The sequence below is a fragment of the Neopsephotus bourkii genome, unplaced genomic scaffold (genome assembly GCF_033783945.1).
Source record: "Neopsephotus bourkii isolate Nb327-2 ecotype Australia unplaced genomic scaffold, CSIRO-AGI_Nbou_v1 NB_1287, whole genome shotgun sequence".
Lineage (NCBI taxonomy): Eukaryota > Metazoa > Chordata > Aves > Psittaciformes > Psittacidae > Neopsephotus > Neopsephotus bourkii.
This window is the reverse complement of record NW_026901771.1, coordinates 700,942-713,032: the sequence shown is the minus strand read 5'-3', so window position 1 is coordinate 713,032 and position 12,091 is coordinate 700,942. Positions and strand designations below refer to the sequence as shown.

The window sequence follows — 12,091 nt, the reverse complement described above, 5'->3', positions numbered from 1 at the left end:
ACGTTTCTGGAACAAATGTCAGCAAGGGATCAGTTTGAAATAGCCTTCTCATCTACAGTAACACAAGCCGGAAGACACCACTGCTATATAGATTGCTTTGTTGATAAGCTACAATGCTGTTTCCTGGCACAGCAAGTATTTTTAAACATGGAAAAGGAAAAGGTTGCAGAAATAAACAAAAACATAGAGCTCTTGATTTCCCACGTTTCTCATAAAAGTTGATCTTGGGACAACAATCTGAACCAAAATTGCACAAAAAAACAGCTCAAAACCAATAATACAAAGTTGACAATCAAAGAAACCAAGAAAATCTATTCTGATACCCCCATAAGGAAATGGTTCATACGGAGGCTGAAATACCTTACAGTGAAGCATGCTGTATTAGTACTATGAAACACGGATACTAAAGGAAGTGAGTTCACTTTCATTTCACCTTTGAATTCTGAAGCTGTAGTGGATACTATGGTGTTCTATTCTTTCAATACTAAAATCGTAAGGAAAGACATGGAAAAGAACCAGATGCAGAGTCCAGTTATGATGAACCACTAATACAGTTAGTCCCACGTAATTAAAGCTTGCACTTCATTTTAAACAGGAAGGTGTATTTTCCTGCCCTGTGTAATGAGGTCAAGGCCAAGTGCCAAAAGCATTTAATGCCCTCATCAGCAGAAGCTGAAAGTCCTCACAAAAAGCACTTAATACCACTTAGCAATCTGCAAAACATCCTAACTTGCTGACTCAGACTTCCAAGAAACAAAATGATCCCTCTTAGAAGTGTATAGATGACAGGGGCACAGTAACAGACATACAGTGCTGGCACTTACCATCTTGGTCTGTGGTAATCGTGATAGCTGTGAACTGCTTGGGAGAGAAACTCAGCTCTGAGACCCCATTTGTGGCTTCTATTTCAAAGGTGTAGTTCACGTGCGACACAAAGTCAAGCACTGTTACAGAGGAGTTGATGAGACCTGTGTGCCTGGGGATGAAACGGATACCTCCACCACAGATCTCACACTGGCTGGCATCAGACCCACATTTCTTACAGATGACACTGTAAGTGAGATCTTTTCTTCCTCCAGTATCACTTGGGGGGCTCCATTCCAACATGAGAGCTGTTTCATTAATGTTAAAAATCACATTCCTTGGAGCAGAAGGTGGCCCTGTGGAGAAGGAGGGGAAAGCCTAATAAGTGACAGTTGTCTAATTTGGAGAGAATAAATAAATAGATAAACAGATAAACCACAAAAATATATTAGTCTTAAGGCATTTATTTGCAAACAGAAGCTACAAGAGTTATATATCAGTAACCAATTGAATGTAAAATCCTTGAAAATTCAGCAGGAATAATAAATGGGTGAAATCATAAAAAGCTGAATAATCTCAATAAATTAGAATTAATACAGAAATAATTTAAGGCAACATAAAAGTGACTTGGGAATGTCAAACCTAGGCTCGATAACACAAATTTGCACTAAATAGCTCATGATCTTGTGGGATACTGGTGTAGACCTTTAGCCACAAAATTTACTTCCTTTCATTATGTCTAGGAATGTAGGCTTTCCTGATGCTTATAATCTTGGATGTTTTAAAAGAGTCAAATTGAATAATAAATAAATAACAGCTTTGGAATAATTACCAGAGATAAAATTGTTTGCATTAGTTCTGCAGTGCCAGATATCTTTTCTGTCCTTCACTGCTTATCCCCAGGGATTTCTTTGCCGCTGTTCATTAACAGAGTTAGATGGCATCAAGCCAAGACTATTAGGCACAAGAGACAGTTCACAAGTTTTTTTTCTTTCCCACCTGTCACCCCGTCAGCACCAGTATAACAGTGAAGACATCAACCTTGCAAGTTAAAGGTCTAACAGGATGGTCATGAAGTGGGAATAAAACTAATTCTTAAAGACTCTGGAAAGGGATGCAAAGACAGTTGCAGCAAGCAGACTATAGGAAAGCTCTCAGCTAGCAAGCAGGTGGTAAAGCTCTCTATGCACTGTCACATGAAGCACGAGTGACCCACTTGCCATGGTTCCTGCAACAGGCAACGCATGTCCAACTAATTTTAAGCTGTTATGCTGATTTACTGTGTAGATCACATGTAAATCCTCTGAGGTTTTATATATCAGCTTCCATGGTATGATGGAAGAACTTTTCCATTTCTGATTACATTATTCTTCTTCCAGTTAAGATATTTCAAACAAGCACTTATATACACAGCTTCAAAAACCAATTTGTATACAGTCCCACAATACTTCCATAAAAATCATGTAAGAAACACAAATTTGGCAAAATGAACTCCACACTTTAGATTCCAGGCTTTGATACATACAAGATGACTGTGGTAAACTCAACTGGTGATCTCTGTGGGCTTTTGAGCTGAATAAGCTGAATAAGCATTATATTCCAGTTCTCAACATAAAATTCACAGTGCACATGGATTGCTTTGCCAATGGTTAGCAGAACTTTGAAAGCTTTTATCTTGCTTTGTAGCTTTTCATGATTTATACAACTTGCCAGCAAGACTTAAAGAGATACTTTTCACATTTTGAGTGAGCTTTTCATTACTCCAGGGCCTCTTAAGCAGACTGAAAGACTACGTGGAACATTTGCAAATGACATTAGCTAATTCTTACGCAGAATATATTTCACCCAACAAACTGAAGAGCACAGTAAACCTGAGAGTCAGACAATTAAAATATCACAATATTCTTCATAAAAACTGTGAGACAATGAGAGAACTAAACAAACAGACAAAAATATTGATCAACACTCTTGTAAATTCCAGCTCCACAACTTATAGCGTGATGGCAAGACCTTATGCCCAAAGGATGGTCAAGTAAATGGTCAGAACTTTGCACTAGGAAGGACATCAAAATATCAAAGCTCCTCATAACATCTCACACACAAATCAGGATCTGACATCTCAGGAAAAAAAACAACAAAACAAACCAAGAAACCTGCTTTTTTCAAATCATTCATTTGAAAATCACTATTTTTTTCTTCTTTAAATCTGCAATTACTGCAGCAGAATCACTGATAAGCTGATTTGATTTTTGAACTTTTAGCTATTTACTTGACCAAAGCAGAAGTAGTGACTTAGAAAATCAAGCCCATGAGTGGTTCTGAAACATGCAACTACAACTGAAATAAATCCATTCATTCAAGTTCTTCATTCTTGAAGATGACCCTGAATACTAAACTGGACCATACCTTAACAGCAAACATTACTATATCTTACATTTTACTAATAAACTGTACAGCAGTGAGGATCTATACAGTTGTACCTAGACATAGCAGCAGGAATGAATAACAACTTTAATGTAGGAAAGAGGCAGTAATAGTTGCAGGGAAAAAAAAGTCACTATTCACCAACAGCTGCCATTTTTAAGTGATGCTCTCTGCTTCCTTATGTGGCACAAATGTGGGCATAAAAGTTGGAATGCTTGTAAAGGGAAAAAAAGTTTGCCTGCTGTGGGAGGGATAATGTGAACTAACAAATGTTAAGGTTTTCTGTGACCTGTAGTTGAACATTTGAGTTACTTTTTTCTTTCCTGTATTTATTTGTAACTTGAAATAACTGAGGCTATGTTTTCATTACAATTATTCCTGCCTTAAAGTAATGATGAGTTAGCTGCTGCATTTCAAGCACTTGATAATTAAAATAACTGGAAGCGTTGCTGTTTTGCATTTTTTTTACCAGTCAAGAAAGTTCAAATTATTTTGAATGTATGGTTATTTATTCCTGTTTTTATGCACGCAGAGTTTATACTCAGCAGCCAAAAATCCCTGGAGAGTAAAGATCTGTTATTTTTCAGTGTATCAAGGAATCATTTAGCTCATTTATGGTTCATTTGTACTGAGGATTGATACTTCTGGAGCCTGTCAGATGAAAATTATAATTTGCAATTGTTATGATCACGGATAATATGTTGAGTATTTCCTTCCTGATCCTTTACTGTGACCTTGGGATAAATCTAATACTGAAGCATTTGAAATAGTGTAATATATAAGTATTTATAAATGCAGCTTCTTAGCAAAGGCTTATTATATTGATACGTCATTTTCCAATGGTGTGGAAAACAGCCTTAGAGATGCTGATGTGGTCCAAAAGCCCCTTACAATCTTAAGAGTGTCTCAGATTGACAAATCTCTAAACTTCCCAGGAAATTACTGTTCTAGCTACTCTTGTAAACAGTCCTGAGATCAGAATAAGCTAAACTAAGCACAGATTACTTCAGCTTCAGTTCTTATTATTTATGTGCAGAAGACAGGAATAATTGTATTTCTTCTAAAAACATGCTGTGAGAATTAAATAATGCCTGGTCTTAACAAATTCCCACTGTTCAAAGCAATGAGGAGTTTTAGGATATGGAGGATGAGCCTTAATTGCACTTACATATGTGCATAACTTTAAGCGGATCAGTAATCCCCTTGAAATAATGGGTAATACTCATGCACTTAAAACTAAGCATGTGTGTAATTGCTTGAAGGACTGGAGCCAATGTTTTAAAAGTGGCTTAAATTTAATCCTACATAAAGTATAGATATGAGGACAATGGGTCATCACGGCTCATTTTTTTTTTAATGTTACTCCTTCAACTTTTGCAGGCCAAAGTAGGAATCGGTCTGAATCCAGGCCATAGGTGAGTTTTATCTGGCTTTGTCAACTTTAATTTTCTATCAGACTTTTGTTGTACTGTATGTAGATTGCATCGATACAGCAGATAAAATACACTTCTTTAAAACTGCATTTATTTGCATTGGAGCATGAAGGTTCTTATATTAACGATTTGGGACGTAATCCTCAATTGTAAGAGAACACACGAGTTATTGTACATTCCCATTTCAAAGAACAGGGAAAACAACAATTACGTTAGCGGTGTCTGAAAGTATATGATTGTCCGCCTGCAAATACTGAAAAAACCTGCGACACATTTCACACTCAAGGCCCCTCATGCCAATTTGCATGACGACTAAATAGCTTTTTAATTGCTGTTAAATTATGCCAGTTAAACTGTGATTTCATGCAAATATTAAGCTGTAATGGCACGCAGTGAATCATTTACTAAGATTTAGAACTTGGAACAAAGAGAGACAATTAATTCTAATCCTCAGATTCAGCTAAATTATGTGTCACTGGGCTTTTATGAATGTGGCCTGATTGCTTTGTTATCATTTATAAATTATACAAAGATTATGTGACACATTGGAAAGACTTGGCAGCAATAACCCTTCTGCAGGCATCTGTGTGCAAAGCTCTCAGGGATTTCCTTATATTGATTTTTAACAAAAACAAGTACATTGGTAAAAATGATGGATCCTGTCCTCACAGTAAAATTCATGACTTTGCATTTTATGCAAAAGCGTAAAACAGTTCAGATGGATGAGCATTAAAAAAAAATGCAGCCCTTCAGCTTCTTAGATGAAACACAGCCTGAGTGCAAGCAGCCTTTTGCTTCATTTACACATTATAATGTACGAAGTGTTTCTACAGTCTCTGGAGAGTAGACTGGCACTGATGTCTTATGGAGAAGCAGGCCCACTGCAAAAGCAGCTGAGCCTCATGCAGTGCTTCACACCTCATCTTGCTTTGCATATCCTCTCCCTCTATGAAGTGTGTTTTGCCCTTTATGGAAGGAGAGAAAAGCAAACCCAATGCTGCAGAAGTCTTGTGAGGGCAATAAACACTACAGTGATGACTGGAAACAACTTCGTTGTTTAACTGAGAAACGTCACCAACTACTGGACCTCTTAGACATGTGTGTTATTTGACTGCTGAAATCAAAGTAGGAGGCAAAAATTAACTGGTGTCTTCTGAGAATACTCAGAAACAGCATCTGGCTGTGCCTCTTGAGTTCATAATTGCTTTTTTATACACATACATGTATATAGAAACACAGATATGCAGTGTCACTTGATGTGGAATGCTGTATTACATTTTTTCCTTTTCACAATAACCTATTATTTTTCTGTGAGGAATGGAAGCTAATGATTGCAAATCAACAATCCAAATCTGTGTGCAATGCTAAATTGCAAACAAGTATATATATATATATACTTTTATATATATATAAAAGCAACAATAGAGGCAGTAGAGCCAAAGACTTCAAGCATGTTGCTTGATCTTGCTGCTGGAATACAGCATTGACTCAACATTAGAGAACATAGTTTGTGGCAGACTTTACTGAGCAGAGCACCAGTTTGTCAGGTTCAAAACTGTTTTGAGCATAACATGAAGAGATGCACTGAGACACCCAGTATAAGCCTGCCTGCCTTTGATCGTGAAAAGAGGGATCAATTTATCCAATTACATTACAGTGGGAAATGTTAGAGTTTATGTACAGAGTAATCAGACAGGGGATTAGATATGATGCTATTTGTTGCTCACTGTGTATGCAGAGAGATCACTGATAGAGTACTCACATACAGCAAAAAAAAAACAATAAGGAGAAAGAGTAGCAGCAAGAGATTGATAAGAGGTGCCAATCAAATGGAAAAAGGCTAGGAGAAAGTGATTAACAATGTATCCTAATGTAATTTTCATTCCTCTTATTAAAATTGGATTTCTATTATGCTTTTCTGCAAAGTGCACACTCTTCTTTTACAAAACGGGAAATGTTCAATTTTGGAAAAGCATACAGTATGAACTTTCACAGAATTAATGGAATTAGATTCGAAGCTCATCTTGAAAAAAAGTGCATGCTGGAAGCTACACTCTTTAATTTCAGTCTCTTAAATCAAGGTCTTTATTTTCCATAATGCTGCATATGCAAGTTTTCCACTGACAAAAAGTTCTGGAGGGAGGAATACTGTCTGACCCTATACAGGAATAAAAAGAGGGAGAAAATAAAATATCTACCTATCTTAGGCCTATTGCTTTGCAGAACCTGGGGAAGCAAATAGAATAGGTATGAATATGGTTGGTTCAAAATGTTGGAATATGAATACACTTGTAAGGGGAATCCACTATTCATTCTTTAACCCAAGAACAACTCTCTTTCAAAACATCACAAGAAAAATTGCTAATCTCTTCTATCACGTCACGTGTCAGAATACAAACGTACAAATGTAGAGGCAGATCTCCCCTGAAACTGGTTATGTAGGAAAAGCATTTTCTTACTGCACAGCCTTTCCTATTTAGACAAACTGGCTCATTCCCCCCCCCCCCCAACTTTTCAAATCTTGTTATTACAGTAAAGTATGACAGTTTGGACGGTACAATCTAAATTCCACTCATATCTGTACCTTTGTTTATTAAATTTAAATTAGCCACATCTGCACACATTCACCAAAGGCAGGGAGGTTGTATTCATGACAGAAACATAATTTTAATAACCGAGAGCGTAATTTGAAAGCAGTGGGGCTAAAGATATCACTTAGGGAATAATTTGGCCTGCAGACTCTTCATTACTGATGATGCGCAAGAAGATACAAACGCAGTCTGCCTGTCATGAATGTCAGTGTCACTTGCAGAGCTGACAATTAGCGAAGTAATTATCATTATAGGTGTAAGATGAATACATCTCCTGTTACAGTCAATGAAGTACTGCTACGTTGCAGTCTAGGCTGAATAAGAAGCAATACATGGAGACCCTGAACCAAGAGCAAAGTAGACACTAGGATGTGGTTCACAGCCTCTTTTCTTTCTTATTTGCCCCAAATTGGGGTGAGATGGGGCACTGGTACTCCTGTTGTGGCTGATTTCTTCCCTGCCCTCGCTTACTCGATTGCTTTGGCTGATCTCCTCAGCAGGAAAAGAGAGGTCTGGCACCAAGTCTTCCCCAACAGTTTTTGGCCAAAGCAGCTCTCAGCACCCTGCTTTTGTTTGACAAAGCACCACGGTGTTGTAGGTGCCTATTCCCTGATGCCACAGGGCTCTTATGCTCCTCCCTACCTTACCAAGACTAATGGGTAGCAGGGCTTAAAACTGTGCTCTGAAAGGTAATTATGGAAACATAATGCCATGTATGGGTAATTTTTTTCAAAGAGCTGTCTTTTGGAGATGAAAAGTCAGTGACTTATAAATAATATGAAGCACATTTGCATAACGCATGAATGAAACTATCTTTCTAAGCATGAAACTGTCAAGAGCGCCGGGGATGTGTATCATTTCTGTGGGTAAGTTTAAATGGCCTGTGCTTGGAGCACTCATTTGAGTGGAATTATCTGTAATCATCATTTTCCTGCAGAGTCTGGAACAGCACTGCTTATTCCCTTACATATTTCGTGCAAAAAAAGATGCGCCTTGCTCCAGAGTGAGCTGACAGCAGATTGTGTGCGTCGGATTGGGGTGCCTCTCTGAACCCCATCTCCCTTAAGGAGCTGGAAGCTGACACCCTTCCCCTCTGAAAACCCTTTGGTTAGATTAGACAACTTTCTGCTAAGTACTTTGGATCTGAGGAACACCATATTAGGCGATGGACAATGTCTTGGTCTACATAATGACCTCAGGATTACAGACTGCCTATGACTTTGTAAATCAGCTATTGCAACAGTACTTTGTTTTTATGGTTTTATCTTTCAAGCTTTTTGTATACTTTGCTTGTCACGTTATTTTTTATAGAATTCTGTTAACAAAAGGACTGTGGCACAAAATTTACTGGAATCAAATCCTCCACCAGAAGAGCTAACAAAATACTAGACAGAAAATGAGGTATCTCAGAGAATTTTCCAATAGTTGTTAATTATCTTTATTAAATAATAGGATTTTATGGGTAAATAGAGTATTTCACCCACAGATTTTTCAATGCTGCTGTTTGTTCCCAATTTTGAGATTAAACAGGTATAGTTGCTTTATGATCAATAAACGAATCCCAGCGAGCAATGAAGCATGAATGAAAACCTATGAGGAATATTTTATTACATAAAAAGAAAATTTATGCTGTATGCTTCTAGATGTGAGCATATTGATCAAAGTAATAAAAATCTCTTCTCACAATTTCTGCCTCTAGATTGCTGGGCATCAGTTTTGTCTTAATGCCAAATTTAGGTTCGTCAAAGGTTAGTTAGGCCTTAGTGGCCCATACTGGTCTGTACTGGTGCAAACCGGTCTGTACTGCTCCATACTGGGATGTGTAAATTTGCAGATGACACCAAGTTGGGTGGGAGTGTTGATGTGCTGGAGGGTAGGAAGCTCTGCAGAGGGATCTGGACAGGCTGGATCCATGGGCTGCAGCCAGTGGGATGAGGTCCAAGAAGGCAAAGTGCCGGGTCCTGCACTTGCGCCACAACGCCCTGCAACGCTCCAGGCCTGGGGAAGAGCAGCTGGAAACTGCTCAGGGGAAAGGACCTGGGGGTGCTGATGGATGGAGCTGAGCACAAGCTGCTTGTGCCCAGGCAACCCCCAGCATCTTGGCCTGTACCAGCACCACTGTGGCAGCAGGGCCAGGGCAGCGATTGTGCCCCTGCACTGGGCACTGGTGAGGCCGCACCTTGAATCCTGTGTTCAGCTCTGCGTCCCTCACTACAACAGAGACATTGAGGTGCTGGAGCAGGGCCAGAGAAGGGCAGTGGAGCTGGTGCAGGGCCTGGAGCACAAATGTGATGGGGAACGGCTGAGGGACCAGGGGGGTCAGTCTGGAGAAGAGAAGGCTCGGGGAGACCTGATCGCTCCCTACAACTGCCTGACAGGAGGATGAAGACAGGAGGGGCTGGGCTCCGCTCCCAAGGAACAAGGGATGGGACAACAAGAAATGGCCTCAAGCTGCATCAGGGGAGGTTTAGATGGAGCTGAGGAACAATTCCTTCCCCAGAGGGTGCTCAGGCATTGGAACAGGCTGCCCAGGGCAGGGCTGGATTCACCATCCCTGCAAGTGTTCACACACCATGCAGATGAGGCCCTCAGTGACACAGTTTCGTGGTGGCCTTGGCAGTGCTGGGGTAAGGGTTGGACAGGGTGAGCTTAAAGGTCTTTTCCAACCTGGTTGATTCTATGAGTCTATGATTTTCTTGTCTTTTTTAGAGAGCTTATTTTTTATCTGATCGTGCTGGGATATGTGCCTTCTAATTTTAATTTAAATCCAGGGAGACAGCAGAGTCACATCATTTTTTTTTCTTTACATAACTCCTCCAGTGTTTGGCAGTTTTTGTACAAACATATTTTCATGTATTTAAAATACATCCTGGTAGTTAAACCTCATCCATGTGACAATGACTACACACCTTATATTATCTCTCAAAACTACAAGCTAAAAAGTCACCAACCTAAAAAACATGTGGGTGTTTTTAGGGATATCTACACTACATAGAAACATTCTGTTTGAATTCTGATTTTAAAAATCTCTGTTGGTCATCTTGAATGGAATTCTTCACAAAATACACACATTCATGTGACTTTCTTAAAACACAATAAATAAATAAGGCACAGGAGAAGAGAACTGCAGACACTGGTACTGATCTGACTTACGGGTACATGCCATAGTTGGTGGGTCCTTCTCAGCTCTGAAGTAACCTTTCTCACACTGACAGACAGAAGTTGCTTCTACGTAAGTCAAACTGTGTGGAGGGCACTTGGAGCACTTTACATTTCCAGCAAATGCTTTATAGAATCCAGGCCTGCAAGCTGCAAAACAACAAAATGAGTTTCATTATTAGAAACAAGATTTGGTCATAAGTAAAATCTGTTCCATACAGTTATAATGCACCTTCTTTCCTTTGCCACCAGATATATATGTGCTATTTTGATCATACAGCTCTACAGAGCTACAGTTTTTATTTTAGTATATGGACTTAAGAAAAAATCAATTTCTTGTATATAACGGGAAATCATTAAAGAGACAGCTTCCAAACTTACACAGTCCTCACTACTGCCTGAAATTGTTACCTAGGCAACATCACTAGTATCACTAACCAAAAGAACATTATCTGTGTTTCATGTAGGTTCCATCTGTTAATAAGAAAGAGTGAGATAACTTCTTATCCACCAAAGCTATTTGTATGGCTTCCTTCTTTAAGTAATGAAGACTTGCAGTGCCTAATGTTTATCTTCACAACGCCTTGATGAGACAAGGATATGTTTAGAGATGGGTCTGACTTTCCCTGAGAAGCCTGTGACAAAAAGGCCACATCTGCTGGGTCCTCAGCACCCTGTTGGCATGAGAGGTTGGGAGGTGATGCTGTAACAACCTTCAGAGATGTAGGAAGGAGATGCCAAAACCCTCTAGCATAAAGTACGGCAAGCCTGAGGCTATTGTTAACTATGTCAGGAAACAACCTAGAGAGCAGCTGCCTTGGGGACAGGGGATGTTGTGATTGTCAGAGCTTGCATTCCCAGTTACTTTGAGCAGGGGTCTCTGTTGTTCTTGACCACAGCACAGCCTTAACGGGCCTTTTTTGCTGGTCATTAGAACTGAAGCCATTTGCTAAAATAAATCTTATAATACACCTGCTGTTTTGCATTCTGAAATATTATTTTAAAACCATCCTCAGACTTCACCACACATGTCTAAAACAGGGATTTCTTTCTTCTGTCAGCTACCACTTTTACACATGCCGGCATGTATTGCAGTTACTATCTTCTGGCTTCCCGATCCAAAAACAGAACTGAAACAAATGAAAGAGCAACTCAAACATGTATAGACTGCACAGACTCGTACTCCTCACTCCTCCAGCATCATAGATAGAATACACTGCTATAAATATAATTTCAAAGATCCATGTGCTTTTTTCATATTCAAGAGTTCTTTCTCTACATTGCCAGAGGAACTAGGCAGCCCTTCCTTCTCTTGTAGTAAGACAAAATAACAATAATAAAATGAGGTGCTTTCTAAAAGTATCCAAAATAATGCATTTTATGGATTCATTGTCAGTTCATATAAAGCAAGTTATTTAAAAGTATTAACTCATAGATAACATACACAGAGATCAGTTTTGCTGCTGATTCCAAAGGACTTCTTTGATATAAAAGCAGTTTCACTAGCAGCTGAGGGAAAAGGAGTGAGGTGGGACTGAAAAAGATGATAGTTGATGGTCTATCAGGTTACAAGAGTCAACTTTTCAAATGTAATTTTAAGAACTTAATTTTGACCCAACAATTTCAGCAATTCTCCTCCCAGTGTGTTCTGACTTTGCTGAAGAGACATTAGAGAGGAAT

The 12,091-nt window shown here is 39.1% G+C and overlaps 1 protein-coding gene across 11 annotated transcripts in view; it reads right to left on the bottom strand.

Annotated features, from left to right (window-relative positions):
- The window catches only part of LOC133218675 (ephrin type-A receptor 6), a 472,741-nt gene that overhangs the window by 217,641 nt on the left and 243,009 nt on the right, over positions 1–12,091 (bottom strand). For 10 of the 11 annotated variants that reach the window (XM_061365345.1, XM_061365351.1, XM_061365341.1 and 7 more), the window contains 2 exons: positions 10,406–10,561; positions 825–1,160 (listed from right to left, as the gene is read on the bottom strand). In XM_061365345.1, the coding sequence (XP_061221329.1) occupies positions 825–1,160; positions 10,406–10,561 (492 nt within the window). Of the gene's footprint in view, positions 1–824; positions 1,161–10,405; positions 10,562–12,091 lie in introns of those variants that run through there. The other variant, XM_061365349.1, reaches the window with a different exon arrangement.